The following is a 16,641-nucleotide window of genomic DNA, read 5'->3' on the forward strand; positions in this document are numbered from 1 at the left end:
TGCAACAAGACGAAGTTTTCAACGGGGTTTAATGTAACCAAAGGACCGAAAAGCAATAAATAAAGGATCTGTTTGAAAAATTTCATCGGACTGGGAACGTGACGGATGAACATGCTGGAAAGGTAGGGCGACCGCGTACAGCAACCACAGAGGGCAACGCGCAGCTAGTGCAGCAGGTGATCCGTTTACCGTGTTGCAGCTGCGGTCCAAATGACGCCAACGTCCACGTATCGTCTCATGCGCCAGAGTTTACACCTCTATCCATACAAAATTCAAACGCGACAACCCCTCAGCGCCGCTACCATTGCTGCACGAGAGACATTCGCTAATGATATAGTGCACAGGATTGATGACGGCGATATGCATGTGGGCAGCATTTGGTTTACTGACGAAGCTTATTTTTACCTGGATGGCTTCGTCAATAAACAGAACTGGCGCAAATGGGGAACCGAAAAGCCCCATGTTGCAGTCCCATAGTCCCTGCATCCTCAAAAAGTACTGGTCTGGGCCGCCATTTCTTCCAAAGGAATCATTGGCCCATTTTTCAGATCCGAAACGATTACTGCATCACACTATCTGGACATTCTTCGTGAATTTGTAGCGGTACAAACTGCCTTAGACGACACTGCGAACACCTTGTGATTTATGCAAGATGGTGCCAGGCCACATCGCACGGCCGACAGCTTTTAATTTCCTGAATGAATATTTCAATGATCGTGTGATTGCTTTGGGCTATCCGAAACATACAGGAGGCAGCTTGGATTGGCCTCCCCATTCGCCAGACATGAACCCCTGTGACTTCTTTCTGTGGGGACACTTGTAAGACCAGGTGTGCCGCCAGAATCCAGAAACAATTGAACAGATAAAGCAGTACATCTCATCTGCATGTGAAGCCATTCCGCCAGACACGTTGTCAAAGGTTTCGGGTAATTTTATTCAGAGACTACGCCATATTATTGCTACGCATGGTGGATATGTGGAAAATATCGTACTATAGAGTTTCCCAGACCGCAGCGCCATCTGTTGTTGACAATTGTAACTACTGTTAATTTCGAAATTTTGTCTGCCTGAAAATGTACTGTTGTCCCAAGTATATTGCAACAAACGGTGTATTTCTATCGCTGCTCATTTAGTTTGTATTGCCGTTTCAAATATACCGGTCATTTTTGAAACACCCTGTAGTAAAGATTAAACTGTGGCTCTGTTATGGGAATCGCCAACATATTCAGGCGGAACAGGTTTTGAGGAACCAATTCAAAAATTGCAAATGACCATAACACAACTTAAACCTGGTTTCTCTACTGTCTTTGTCAACCTACATTATAGCACAAACTGCCAGAAACTTGAAAGCAAAATTGTCTGAACTATCAGATCAGTCATGTCCTCTGAACTGCCTTCATTATTGTTATTATCATTATTATTACAGAATTAATAAAGAGATCAATTAATAGCAACATTTTGTTGCATTCCTGGTATCTTCTGCCAAGCCTCTCTATTCAGTGCCCCCGCCTTGTGTATCCCATGATGCCCCATTATTCCGTTGCTATGGTCATTCCAAGAATGCCGTGGTCTCTAGCGTTTACGTCTTCCAGGTGTGGTTTCCATTCAAAAATTTTCTTTGATCATCGATGATCTGGCATTATCAACAGGTGTCCACACCACTTTTGAGATTTTCTTTCATTTCTATCAGTATTTCATCTGCCTTCATTCGAGATCTCACTTTATCAGTAGTTTCCTTTCCGAATCTTAATATTCTAGCACTCCTTTATACATAATCCATTTCCACAGCTATTATTATTCTTTTCAGGTCAGCATTTAAAATCAATAGTTCCTTTGTCAGCCATATTATAGCACAGACTGCCAGTACTTTAAAATAAAAGCCTCTGATCTATCAAATTAACAATTTCCTCTGCAAAGTTGAAATAGAATGTTTCCTCACAAAACAACAAAAATGTGTCTGACTCTAACTGCTCTTCTTTGGACTCAATGTTGCTCCTCTACTGGCTGGACTAGATGAAATGAAAACTTGAGTAAAAAGATGTAAAGAATGACATAAGAAAAATTAAATAAATAAAAAATGAGATAACGAGCAAATTGAATGCACATGTTGACACTAAGGGTTAACAAAAAGAAGTGGTTTATATAGGAATTGGGATCACTGAAACCAGGAATCTACATATTTCATGAGCAGCCATACATCAAGGCAGGGCATTGTAAGTTGTAGATTTTAATGGATGCAAGTATTTGATAACCTGGAAGAATTATTTTGTACGTTAAAAAAGGTACCCTGTAGAAATGTACTGTATTTCCACAAGTCTGAACACAAATCCAAATAAAATCTGAAAAAACTGAATACAAGGGCAAGATGGAAAGGGCAAGATGGAAAGGGCAAGATGGAAAGTTCTCAATCCAATAAAGAGATGGCATTTGCTTTTTGCTTTTGTTATACTGGTACTGTGTTATGCAAAAACTTAAGTAAAATGTGAAACGGATCTGTACAATACTTTTGTTAATATATATAAAGTTGTGAATACAGATAACTGTCACCTGCATGATGGCATGACAACAGTGAAAATTTGTGCTGGACCAGGACTCATACCTCGATTTCCTGCTTATCGTGAGCAGTCGCCGTATCATTTGGCTACCCGAGTAAGACTCATGGCTAGACCCAAACTTCCTTATGTCATCAACCATGTGTCTACAACCTGCACTCTTACAGCCATTATGTATATTCCTGTATAGGGGAGACATTTTACTTGACAGTCGCTTGCTTAGTGTTGGCAGACACACAATATATTACAGTGCCTGTGTTATTCTGAATTACAATGCATGCACGTCCGAAGGAACTATGCATCAAACATTTGGAATAACACAGGCACTGTAACAGCATATTTGTTCACTGACTCTGGGAAAGCGACTTTCAATTAAAATGTCTCCCCTCAAGTACACATGGTTGATGATGTATGGAAGTTTGGGTCTGGCCATGAGTCATGTTTGGATAGCCAAATGATAACTTTTCATCATAATTCAGAATAACACGGGCACTGCAATATTTTATTTGTTAATATAGATTTTTAAAGTGGCTGTTTCAAGTGTGTCTTCTTCCCATGAAGAGATTGGAAAACTGTACGGTCATACATTTCTGTTGAGAAAACTAATTTAGCCACTGTTGACGAAAATTTACAAAGATTCAGTTCCTTCACTGCCAGGTAATAAGTGGGTGGCTGAATTCAAACACGGTATTATTTCTCTTCAAAGCAATTCACATACAAGTTGTCCAAAAAACCCTGCTCCACAGCTGAAAACAGAAAGTGCAGTTTATGGTACTGCAAGACTGGAAATTAAAGGTGTATGAAATATGCCATATGCACCTTATTACAAGAAATCTACATACAGGATGGGAATTGCATTTGTTCAATGCTAATCCAATACAAATGCAAATTTCTCAGAAATGTTAAGAACTGTTGTAAAAAGAATATAGCTGATTTTGTGAATCACTTCTTATTGTGGATGAGACATGGATCCACCAGAAATGAAAAACATTAAAACAGAGGGTGGAAGCTAGTAATCTTGAAGAAAAATGGCAAAGTCAGTTTTGTCTGCTGAAAGATTGTACGCTGCATTTCTTGAGTTGTGAATACTATTTATCTTCTCTATTACACAGTAAAGGGTAAAACAATAAATATCAAATACCACATAACTCTTCTACACTAATTGGACAACAAAAGTTTGGAAAGAGTCTCCAATTGCAAATCTGCCCAACAAACGTGACTTTGTAGTTCTATTTAAATTTTGAATTTTTTAAACATGTGCTCCATTCAGTCAGTCAGTAGACCTACGTATGAACCAGAATGTGTCTAACTTTAGCATCACAATCATTACGCATTTAAGTTGTAGGAAGTAGTACGATTCTTGGACCATTTCGGAACAAGGGATCTCCAGGATCCAATGAAAGGGATAGGGCAAAAACGTATTGGTATTTCATAGACGTATCTTCAAAGTTAGTTGGTGACTGAATTAAAACTGCCTGACACAGTGATATAATGCAGAGTAAATGGACATGATCTAGGAAAAGACATTTAGCACAAGAGTGTCAATCACAGATAAAACTTTAATCCTTTAATTCAACGTCATTAACTGATGAGTCAGTGGAGTTCACACAGCTTAAAAATTACATACTTAATTATTAAAATGAGTGCCATGTGTTGGAATGCTTGGTGGCAAAGACTCTGAATAATTCCTCAGAGCATGCAGATGTGAAATGAGTGGTTTTCATTATTTGTTGAGTTGTAAACCCTCCTTAGATGACAAGGTCGTGCACCACTTGTATGTCCACAGCTTTCTTGATGCCAGAACCTCTATAATCCACTACTTATATTACCTATCAAGAATATGACAACAAATACCTTTGCTCATAGGCTACTTACTGACTTCAGTTTTTTTGACACTCACATGTTAATCATCCAAATGCATAAACAGTAACAGCATAAAAATGGGTTTTCTGTGCAACAGTGCTTAATTAATAGCGGATGACTTTGCCCAAGAGATTCCATAACTGTTCTAATATTTTATCATTACAATCTCATTTGCAAAATTCATGCTTTATTACCAGTTTCTATTATAAGTAATGATCATCTTAAGTTATAAAAATAAAATTAAACAAACTATTAATCACTGACTTTGATTGAACAGTCCTGCTGGTTCATAGTGCCCAATGGGCACAGTATTTTGGCAATCAGATGTGTCACCATCATAAGGTGCACGACAAACTGAACTCCAGAGAATGCATGGCCATGTATATGCTGTTCTATCCGCAGTCCATGCCCACAGCCACGTGTTGGCAGTTGCAGAGACACTAGTGCCAGCGTCTGCAATACCGTTAATGTAAGTTCTCTGTCCACTAGATTGTTTTATTTGCCAAGAGTCGTCTTAATTAAACTAAGTGCTGATTCTCAATTGTTGCTAAGATTCTAGCTGCAATCTTGGTTGACGCGCTCACTGACTTGTTGGGATACATCAGTTGAGTGTGCCTCTGGTGTTCTCAGCAACGGTAGAACACCGACGGAGTGGCTTGCAGGTGCAGGGGATATCAGTCACTGTGTCCCCTCAGTTCATCAGTGCACATGTCTGATCACCAAAATACTGTATCTATTGGATACTGTGAACTGCAAGTATACCTGTAGACTGTTCAATCAATAAACACAGGGAGAAACTGAAAAATCACATCGTATACCTTTCTGAGGAGGAGGTATATTGCAGCATGAAGAAATTCGACACGATGCACCACTGTAGATGCCGTTTGCTGAGTGCTCTTGCACTCCTGAAGAGATGTCATGAGCAGCATTTTGTGTGAATTTTGCTAAGGTCATGCATCACATCAGTTCTGCAGCAGCCAGGAGGATTAAGAAAACAGCCAGCCTTGCCTTGGTAGGTGAGAGAGTGCAGTTTACCCACCAGAGCCTTTAGTACAAGTCCCCGGAACTATTTAGAATGCATTTACAACTAGCCAATTCTTTTAATTCTTGGACCTAGGATTGGATTGATGGTGTTGCCTGGGTGGCAGATGATTCTGCCCATAGGAAGGCCACAGGACATCAAATACCAAAATTCTCATGACTCTGACAAAATGGAGCTGGGTGATGATGCGATTTCCATTCTGGAGAAGGGATTTAACTTTGCTCTCACCCCTAAGTTCACACTAGTTGTGGACATTGTCAACGCTGTTGAACAAGTTGCAGTGTAACTATTGCTTGAAGCAGCTGAAGAAGTACGGATTGCAACCTGCTAGCTCTGAGAGGAACTAAGCATACTCAGTCGAACATTACCAGCAGAGAGAGGGAGCGGCTACTCGGTACCCAAGGAGAGTGCCCTGAGATTGTTATCTTACATGATGACAAAGGCAATGCTACTGTTGTTCATTCCCACAAGAACTATACTGAGTTGTAGAGCCTGCTAAATGACAACCCCTACAGGAAATTCAACACTGACCCCAGAAAGAAGGTGGAAAACAAGACTAGGGCTCTTCTCAAGGATTTGGATTTATCAGAGGGGGTCACCAAGAAACTGTTACCTCAAGGGTCTTTACTGCCAAGACTTTATGGACTCCCTAAAGCTCACCAAGATAGGGTGCCACTGCGCCCAGCTTTCAGCAACACTGGAGCATCTACATATTTGCTGGCAAAACACCTGATAGAAATACTGTGGGTAAATGCACTCATCACATCCGCAATTCTGTGGATTTTGTCTCAACAACTTCAGGGCGAACGATTCAGGTATCTTGGTAAGTTTTGACATCATTTCATTACTCACCAGGGTACTCTTACGAGAGTCACTACAGCTTATTGGTTAGAAATTTGACAAGACGATGACCAAACGTTGCAGGTATTTCCTGACCTCCACATATTTCCTCTTTAATGGAGAAGACTACAAACAAACAAAAGTAGTCACAATGGGCAGCTCCCTCTGGCCTGTTGTCATAAATTTGTATATGGAGCACTTTCAGGAGCAAGCCCTGGGGTCGTCCAAATGGAAACTCATGTGATTTCTCCGATTTCTCCACGATGTGTATGACACATTACTGTATTTACTCGAATCTAAGCTGTACCTGAAATTTGAGACTCGAAATTCAAGGGGAGAGAAAAATTTTAGGCCACATCTCCAAATTTAAACAAAGTTGGTCCATTGTAATATGAGACACAATTAGGTCGAATGAATGACGACACAGCTACAGTAGTTTGGTTCGAGTCGTTAAGCAGTTAAGCTTTACCAGGTAGTCATTGCCAATGCGTCAGGCGCTTCGTCCGTATTTCTAAGGGTACCCTTCCTCTTTCATGTGCTTCGCCAAGTTTGAATTGATTACTTATCTTTCTTTGATCTGATAAGTGCCGTTCTCTCTGTTATAGGTGTTTACATCACTCTAAGCTGAAAATGCATTACTGTACTGTGTCGTGCATTGTTTGACACATTTCGATACTGAGCGTTTATGGCCTGTCGCGCCTTCCGGAGCTGAGTTTGTCAGCGTACCTGATGATGGCGACACATCTGATCATGGAGTGCTTGATCAACCAATACACCAGGAGAAACTGAAGAATCACTTGGACATTTCTTTAGATGACATAGACTAAATTTTTTTAACTATGAGTGATGGATAGGGGAGGGAGGAAAAAAGGTGAGAGGGGAGAGAGAATACTGTTAAGTTATTAAATATAACAAGGATCTGCCTTAAAGAGGTAATACAACTAATTCGGCAATAAGAGGCAGATAAAGCACTTAACATTAGTACATGACATGTTGTTGAAACTGAAATAAAATGAAAGCATTGACCTAAAACATAGAGTAAATGAGTTTCCAGCAGAGAGCATCTGAGATGGTGGTGTACTTGTCTACGCTTCCACTTGCCACATTGCCACTGAGTGTGGCACTCTGCTAAGATCCTGTTCTGCCGAGTTGGGCTATAGCAAAGGTACTGAGCTGCTGCTGACAGCATGGCATCAAAATTCTTGTAGTACACTGAATTTTTATCTAAATCTTTCAGGTGAGGTACACATACTTCAAGTTCTTACAAAATGTCTGTAAAATTTCAGAATATGTCTCTATAGGCCATACTGAGCATTTAGTTTCATTTAGATCATCTCCAAATGCTGCCTTAGTGTTTCATAGTGCTGGGTGTTTTTTTAAATAGGATTTCAAAGGTTTACCTGTCTGATTTATATACAGAGTGTACATAAACCCCATGAACACTTACAATTATTTAGCCCACAAAAACCAAACATTGTACAGATATCATATACATGTCATTTTGAAGAGAAACCCTGAAAGTTTTTTTTTTTTTTCATGTATACCATGACAGCATAGTTTGGTAATTTGCCAATAGTCAGCGCTGGTCGCAAACATGGTGAGTTCAGGTGCGGAGCAAGTTTTCTCTGTGTTGGAGTTCGACAAAAACAAGTGTGCTACAACTGCTCAACAGATGTTTAGAACCAAGTACAGTAAGAAGCCACCAACAAGGAAGGCTATTAATACTGGCACAACAAATTCGTTACAACAGATTTCTTGTGCCCAGCAAAGAGAAGTCGATGTCCCAGTGTGAGTGAAGTGAATGCGGAGTGCGTACAAGACATTCATAAGGAGTCCATAGAAAATGGTGCGTTGTGCATACCATGAACTCAAAATCGAAAGTCCTGCGTTAGAAGCTGTCTATAAAACCATTCAAATTGGAGCTAGTGCAGAAGCTCAATGATGATGACAAAGACAAGTTTTTGAGTTTTGTTCGCAGTTGCAAGAATTGAATGAGGATGGAGATAGCATTGTTGATCACTTAATTTTTAACGAAGAAGACACTTTTCACACTAATGGGAAAGTGAACAGCCATAATTGTCGAATCTGGGGTACAAAGCATCCACACAAATGCATAGAATCTGAGCATGATTCACCAAACGTAAATTTTTTTTTGCGCCTTGTCACATCAAAAACTGTACGGACCATACTTCTTCACCGAGAGCACTGTCACTGGATATTCCTACTTGACATGTTGCAGCAATGGCTGATGCCTCAATTGCTATCGGACTCTCCGTTCATGTTTCAGCAGGCTACGGTCTTCACCCCATTCTCATTCGTAGGTATCTGAACACGGAGCTGCCGCATTGAAGGATTGGTCATGCTTCGGAAGGGGACAGCTGTTTCATGAAATGGCCTCCCCGATCACCAGACCTTACCCCGTGTGACTTTTTCTGAGAGGACACATTAAAGATATGGTGAATGTACCACCTAAACCACGTGATATAGCAGAGCTCCAGGAGAGAATATGGAAAAGACTGCCACAGTCGACAATGCCATGCTGGGACAGGTATGGCAAGAATTCGATTACCGTACTGACATCTGCCGGGTCACTCATGGTTCCCCTACCCAACATTCATGGTCAAGGATTTGTATCATACATAGTGGGTTCAGCATAATGCTTGGTGCCATAGAATCTTCTCGCAAGCATACGTTTGTACTGTTACCTTTATTGTACAACTTTGAGATGTTGTTCTTTTTAAAGAATTGCGACTTTTCGCAAGTTATGATTAATCAGATACTGTTTTGTGTATATTTTTAACAATGTCGATCTATACAATTTCAGTATGCGGGTACAATTTTAATGTCTTGAATTTTAAATATTTTTCTATTTATGCCATCTAAAGAAACAGTTAATATGTTTCAGTTAATTTTAATTTTACATCTGAAGATGATCACCCCTTACAATCGAAACTAGTAATCAAGTGTGAACTCCTGCAACTGAGACTGTATTAATGATTTTTTGACGAGGATTTAATTGCCCAGAGTAGTTCAATTCCTTCTATGTTTTTAAGTCCACCAGTACTGTGATAGTGCTGATATCCAACATAAGATGGTCACCCCCCCCCCCCCCAGACTACTGCCCACACCAAGTCTACCAATACGAAAAAGTTTCCTCCATTCACTAGTTATCACAATTTCTCATTTAACGTTCTCTCCTTACAACCTCGTACTTTCTAAGAACTGGTATCAAGCAATTTCTGTCTGAAGTCTGTCAACAACCTTATGGATTCTTTGATGTGTCAATCACACTGATGATCTTGCTGATGGTCTCAAAATATCCTCCTCAAACTTGCACCTTGCACCATCTAAACATGTCTGGAATATACTTTTCAAGCTATTCAAAACAATAATGTCCACTTATATTATGACTCTTAGCCAGGTGAGCAGTCAAGGCAAGATAATATACATGAAATATAGGAAGACAGTGAAAAATATCATTTTTGGATATGACATTTGTGGAAAATACAAGCAAAATTGATCTTTACCATATTGTATAATTTTCACGGTGATAATACATACCTCTCAACATATTCATTACTATGAGGATCACACTCCTTCAATAATTTAATGAATTCTTCGTCAAGTCGCTCAACTACTGTAAGTATACACCCTCTTACTCGGTAAGGAGGCTTATCGTATTGCTCATTTTCCTCGAGCACGCCTTCTCCAATAATGATGTCCTGTGATGATAGCAAAGTGGCTATTGAAAGCTCTATGCTATCCAGAAGTCTGCATAAAACAGAAGAATTATGTTAATCTTTTCATACCATTAAGACAATTTAAAAAGGAGAAACAATATACAGTAAGTAATAGAATGCTAAACACTTCAGCTTTCAGCCAAAAGGCTTCCATTGGAAGTAGAAAACTCACATTCACATAAGCATAACTCCCTTACACGACATCCGTCTTTGGCTGCCAAGGCCAGACTGCGGTCTGCAACTATGCATGATGGGAGAAGCAATCGAGCATGGGTGGTGGGATTAAGGAGGCAGCATAAGGTGGAGAGGGGGAGGAAATGGTTAATATCTTTTATACACGATGGACTGCTACAGATGATAAATTGACAATGTTGGTCCATACTAGCATAAAAAAGTGGAGGCACAGTAACACGCCACAACAGGTTGTCTTGGTTAGTGGGGTTTCTGGACTTCAGGAAGCATGTAGATCACAGGAGAGTGGGGAAGGGAAGAAGTCCTGAGCTGGATCTAAGGATTTGAGAAACTGGAATCCAGCTGGATTTCTGCAATGTCCAAGGATCTCACAGATGCCTTCACAGACGAGAATTACCCTTCCAGATTTGTACAGAAATGGATCTCCCGTTTCTTGTCCTCCCCAAAAATCACTGTCTGGCTACAAAGAAGCATTCTCCTTGTGACTTAGTACCACTAAAGACTGGAGCAACTGAATCTCATTCTCCGCCAAGGCTTCAAATATCTTTCATCATGCCCTGAAATGAGGGAATATTCTGCCCACCATGGTTTTCCACTGCCCAACCAAACCCATGCAATATCATTGTCTATCCTTACTCCATCCCTGCTTCCAACCCCTTGCCTCATAGCTCACATCCCTGCAACATACCATGATGCTGTCCCATACATCCTCCAATCATCCCCACCACCACCACCCACTCCAGTCCAGTCACAGGCATTTCCTACCCCATCAAAGACAAGGCCAACTGTGAAAGCAATGTGATCCACAAACTAAGCTAGAATCACAATGCTGTAAGTATACACCCTCTTACTTGGTAAGGAGGCTTATCGTATTGCTCATTTTCCTCGAGCACGCCTTCTCCAATAATGATGTCAGTAGCAGACAACTAACAAGCTTGCTCATTTGAGGCATGCTACCAAAGGGTGGTAGGTTTGCAACTCTTTAGTATCAAGGAAAATGAACAATTTTTTATTTCGTCCATCTCAGTTGCACTGACATAAAATTTTTGCTGCAATGGTTACTGATTTCAGGCTTACATGCTCATTCTCAAACCACATACCTTGTTATTAATGGTAACTTTTCATAATATATGGTGCTAAAAGGCATGAATGTCTTCTGTAAAATAGAATACTGTGGCTGGGTTTAAATACAGGCAAAAAAAAAAAAACTTTTGTATTTCCCAGTTAAAAATACACTTTTCCAAAGTGAAAAAGCACTTTTTCCATATTAATTTCCATGTTAAGTGACAGCATACTTTCCCTCGCAGCTGTACAACATATCAAGCACTCGAATGATAACGTTTTATAAACCAGCCAGAACTTCTTGGTACTTTAGGATATGAAAAAAAAAGTGTTTTGGAGAGAGGAATTTCAAGAATAGTGGGCCATTACTTGACCACATGCAACACTGCAGTATGTTGTTCGGAAGGGATATAAAGCATTATTGTATTGAGGACAACTGTTTCATCATATCCTTTCCAGATAAGAAATGCAAAATAACAAAACTGACTGTGGCAAAATATTCATTTCGAAACTAGACTCTACAACTCAAAGTACCCTTATATTTTGCTATCTCTAATATTTTGCTATGTTGTGGCTGTAGCATTTCTGTACTCTACAATACTGTTATGTAGCGTTTCCAATCAGTTTCATATCCACACAGCACTGCAAAAAGCTGCTACAAAGGAATATTAATTGTTGGCAAAAATGAAAAAAATTGTTTGTATACACCAGACCTATGGAAAATAAGTTTTTCCATGACTTTTTCAAATGGTATAAAAAATTAACAAGATTATCTGTGAAGCCAAGAAACTGTATAACTGGCAGTTTATATTCTATTCCAGGTGTAAACATAAAGCCTCTTGTGGAGCTACAATGAAAAAACACAATGTCCTGCCAGTCTCTAATTTACCGCGTAATGGCGTTTTGTAAATTTATGACACAAACAACAGAGAAACACTGTGTTTCACAGAAGGTTGATTTGTCAAAATTCTGCTAAAGCTGTCAATATCTTTTAAACAAAATATTTTATTCAATATTACTGACCAAATTTGCCTGCTTCGTCATCTACAACTGAACACTGATGTATGTTCATATGGGATAGCATTAAGAAATCTTACGTCAAAAAAGAAACAGAGCATCAGAATACTTCAACAGCATTAGGATTTTGGAAACCGTATTAAAATGCATAATTCGGCTTAAAGTGCACATTCATATGTCCAGATTCAAACTGAAGTAGGCCTCTGCCTAGTATTAAGCTTTTCAGTGTGGTTTTCAGGATGCCAATTTTCTTGCGGTACCAGTACTGTATTGTCACATGTTTGGTTCTTTATTATGGTATTATGCCAAATGTGCCAGAAGACGAAAACATGCACTTGAAATTCAGTGAACAGTTGAAACTAGCCAATGGTTGTGAAAGAAACATTTTTTTTCCTTCAAATAAACTGGCTGCCACTATGAAAAAGATTAATAAAAGCCAAACTTCTTTAGAAAACTGAAAAAAATAATTACATTGTTCTGCAAGACAATTAACATTTGATTGCCAATAACATGGAAATGAAGTCAGAAAACTGAAACTAGTAACATATGTTACCTCATATGTGACTTCAGCTCCGCGCATACACATAAGCCTGCTGGCAACTGATGTAAACATTGTGACATCACACTCATCAAAAGCAGTTCATTGTCGTGAAGTATTGCATAGTTTTCTTCATAAGGCCTCTGACATTTTGCTGTCAGCAGATGCTTGTGTGTATACTGTATTTAGCTGTGAATGGCACATTTTCTTTTCAATTTAAGTTTCAGTTAGGTGTTTCTCACTCGCTAATGTTTTAATACTGCAGTACTACTCTGCAATAGCGGGCTAAAGTAAAATTCTTTGTTAGAGTATCAGTTCTTATCAGTCAAAATTAGAAAAATTTAAATGAGAACTAAAACAAGGAAAAATGCCTGGAATTCTTAAAAAAAAAGAATTAAAAAAAATAAAATCCCAGGTTTTCCCCAGTTATCTCCCGGATGAAAAAATCCCCAGGTTTTTCCCACATGATCCAGTTGTACCTGTGTGGGCAACAAGTACCCTCACTGACATTAGCCTCCGTGTCTGTTGCACTGGAGTTTGGTTCACAGTATATTTTTCTGTACAGAAGCTACTGATGCATTCCGGCACCATATTGTACAAATAGTTCTAGTTAATAACAAGGTGTGCAGTCTGAGAATGAGTTGGCAGCCTGAAACCAGTAAGCGCTGCAGCAAAAATTTTATGCCAGTGCAACTGAAATGGATGAAATGCAAAATTATCCTATTTCCTGGAGAAAACACAAAATTATCCAGTTTCCTCGTCATTTAACATGCTGTCTGCCCACATGAATGGCCACCAACAAACTTAGGCCAAGGGACAGTTGGACCCTCCAGTAGCTGAACATGCTGCCCAACACATTGTGCTTCACATCAACGGCTGCTTCTCAGTCTGCATCATCTGGATCCTACCTATCAACACCAGCTTCTCATAACTGCGCACGTGGGAACTCGCCCTGCAGTACCCATAAGACTCCTGGCCTCAACCAACATTAGTCCCTTTCCTCCACCTTCTTAACCCCTTCCTTGCTGCCATTCCAGCACTACACAGCCTTCTATTCAACAAACAAACTCACCAGGCTTTCTGCTCCCCCTTCTCTGCTTCTTATCTTCCCCTTCCCCTCCCTTTCCACAAACATCCTGACTGCACCCATAGCTGCCAACCTTGAGATGACGTTGTCAGTAATTAAATGGCAAATATGGAGGGGTGTCCGACCAAGTCTCCCCCCCCCCTCCCCTCTCTGTCCACCCCAATGGGGCCCAGAAAATTTAAAAAAATTAGAGGCCTGATTTAGGGCTTTAAACACTTTACTTCAGACATTTCTGATTCTAAATAAAGAAGATATATTTAACTGATTATATATTTATTTTTGTTTTCATATTAAAATTAATCAAAATTATCATCTTCAATCAAGGAAACTACTTCAACCTCTATGCCAATCACACTTCCAATGAATGTGAAGGGGGAATCTACAGTTCATGATCCTGCCACCCATCCCTGTTAACTACTGCCTGGTGCTTCATTTCTGTCTCATAGGAACCATCGTACACTTTTTTTTGTTGTCACAGCCCTTCCGTATGGTGGTAGCCCAAGTAATGTGCTGATGACATTTTTCCAGAGACAGATAATGAATCCTGTTGTCGCTGTTGTCGATGTATTGAGAAATGAGGGAACTTACTTTATCTGTGTCACTGCTGCCGGTGCGAAGTAACACAGCATTTTTTGTAGGGAGTCATGTTTCTGTATAATGCTTCTTAACTGACTTCAAACATTGCAGATATGCTCCTATGCCTCACAGTGTGTGACAACTTCCTACATTCAGCTTCTTGTCCACTCCATTTTGTAAATGGACACATGTAAAGACAACATGTAACACTACAGACAGAGCAAAAACAAACACTACCACTGTATAGTGGCATTTGGTGATAGCACGTCACAAAAAACGTTCCTCCAACCTAAACCGACACAGCTGGGGAACACTGGTTTTGTGTTGCCAAGGTACTGACAATACGTTGCGTACATTGATAATCTAATACCAGCAGCAAAACAATGTTGCAAAACATGTTACAAACTCAGTGTAAATGTGCTTTTGGTACACCATGAGGACAAAATCATTTATAGACAGGTTTACTGCATACTCTTGAAGGAAACAATTACTATCTATAAAACATTTTAGTAGCATATGATTAGCAAATGTATACAGTACCTTTTTCATTATTTTCAAACATCAAATTGTAATACGTCTACTTGAGTATTTTGTGGCAAATCATTAATTATTGACACTCCATAATAGTTAGCAGCCATGTGCATCTAGCTGCCCTACCCTCACACTACCATGTCCCTGTAGCTCCCACAGCCAGTGCTACATCTTCTGCCGCACCTACCTAGCTATCCCTCTCCCACCCCCTCCCTGTCCCATTGCTGCCTCCTTAGCCCCACCAGATTTCTTCTGTCATCAGGCACAGATGTAGCCCGTAGTCCACCCACAGCGGCCAGAGACAGTGGACATACATGTGAATTGTGCTTGTGTGAATGTGTGTTTTCTCCTGAGAAAGAAGGCCTTTTGGCCAAAAGCTTTTTGTTGTGCCTGTCTGTGACTCGATGTCTCCTCTATATAGTGTATAGCAGTCTATTTTTTCATAATACTGTTGTTATTCTATCCTGGACTTTCTGCTGTTTGATACAACATGGAAGTGGAAGACTATAGATAGATGTCTCATTCACAACAAGACCATTAGAGATGAAGCACAATCATACAATACTTGGTAATATTCAGTTCTGAAACAACCTAAGGTACAGGGGACTGCTGATGATTAACTGAACACAATCTGTATCAGAAATTCAATTTTCCTACCAGATAATTTATTTTAGTTCTACAACCATGTTAAGTTACTCTCGTTATCCCTCCTCCAAGGTGTTGGTATCCAACCCGAACGGTATCACTGACAAATAAAGTAAATGTTTGGTAGAAATATATATTTGCTTACTTACTTTGCCCAATATTCTGGCTTCATTGCATCTGAAACTTTCGGATTATAATCAAAGATTGCAGATACAATAGCAAGTTCTATTTTGACATATACAGCATGTCCCAAGTTGTGTACTTGAGCTATGCTATGCAGTTCATGCAGAAGTTCTATTTGTTCTCGTCGATCTGTGCGTTTTTTGCCTCTTGCTGCTATTATCTCATTCAACTTCTTAAGGACTAAATTTGTATCAATTTCAGCATCTTTTGCAAACATTTTTGGCTTCTCCTGCAAGAAAAGAAAATGTGTGTCAAGTACAATTTATATTACGATGACTAAAGCAAAGTGAATTTTGATGATAATCTATAAACATCATTCAGAAACAAACAGTGAAAGACCGTTTGAAACAAACTCCATAGCAGAGAACATCTATGTCCTCAGAATGACTTTTCACTCTGCACAGCATTGGTTTCAAGTTTCCTGGTAGATTAAAATTGGGATGTGAACCTGGAAACTTCCACAGTTAATTGCTCACTGACTGAGCAACCCAGGCACGACTCATGAGTAGCTCTCACATCTTTACTTCTGTCAGGTACGCACTTCCATTGGAAAGTAGGAGGGAGGTACCAGCAGATTTAAAGCTGTGAGAGCTGGTCATGAATCCTGCCCAGATAGCTCAGTTTATAGAACAATTGTTCACAAAAGGTAAAGGCCAAGGTCAAGGTTTTCTGTCTCAGTCCAACAAACAGTTTTAATCTTCCAGAAAGTTTTAACATTTATGTCTGTTGTAGAAAAGCAGCTCATGCCCATCATTAGAGGTCTGCGAGGATGC

At 39.7% G+C, this 16,641-nt stretch overlaps 1 protein-coding gene across 1 annotated transcript in view; it reads right to left on the bottom strand.

The window, feature by feature from the left end:
• The window catches only part of LOC126283991 (eukaryotic translation initiation factor 3 subunit C), a 73,059-nt gene that overhangs the window by 30,923 nt on the left and 25,495 nt on the right, over positions 1–16,641 (bottom strand). Inside the window, exons 9-10 of the mRNA XM_049982528.1 lie at positions 15,835–16,097; positions 9,859–10,068 (exon numbers count right to left, since the gene is read on the bottom strand). Of these exons, the coding sequence (XP_049838485.1) occupies positions 9,859–10,068; positions 15,835–16,097 (473 nt within the window). The remainder of the gene's footprint in view (positions 1–9,858; positions 10,069–15,834; positions 16,098–16,641) is intronic.

Source organism: Schistocerca gregaria, chromosome 8, assembly GCF_023897955.1.
Source record: "Schistocerca gregaria isolate iqSchGreg1 chromosome 8, iqSchGreg1.2, whole genome shotgun sequence".
Taxonomy (NCBI): Eukaryota; Metazoa; Arthropoda; class Insecta; order Orthoptera; family Acrididae; genus Schistocerca; species Schistocerca gregaria.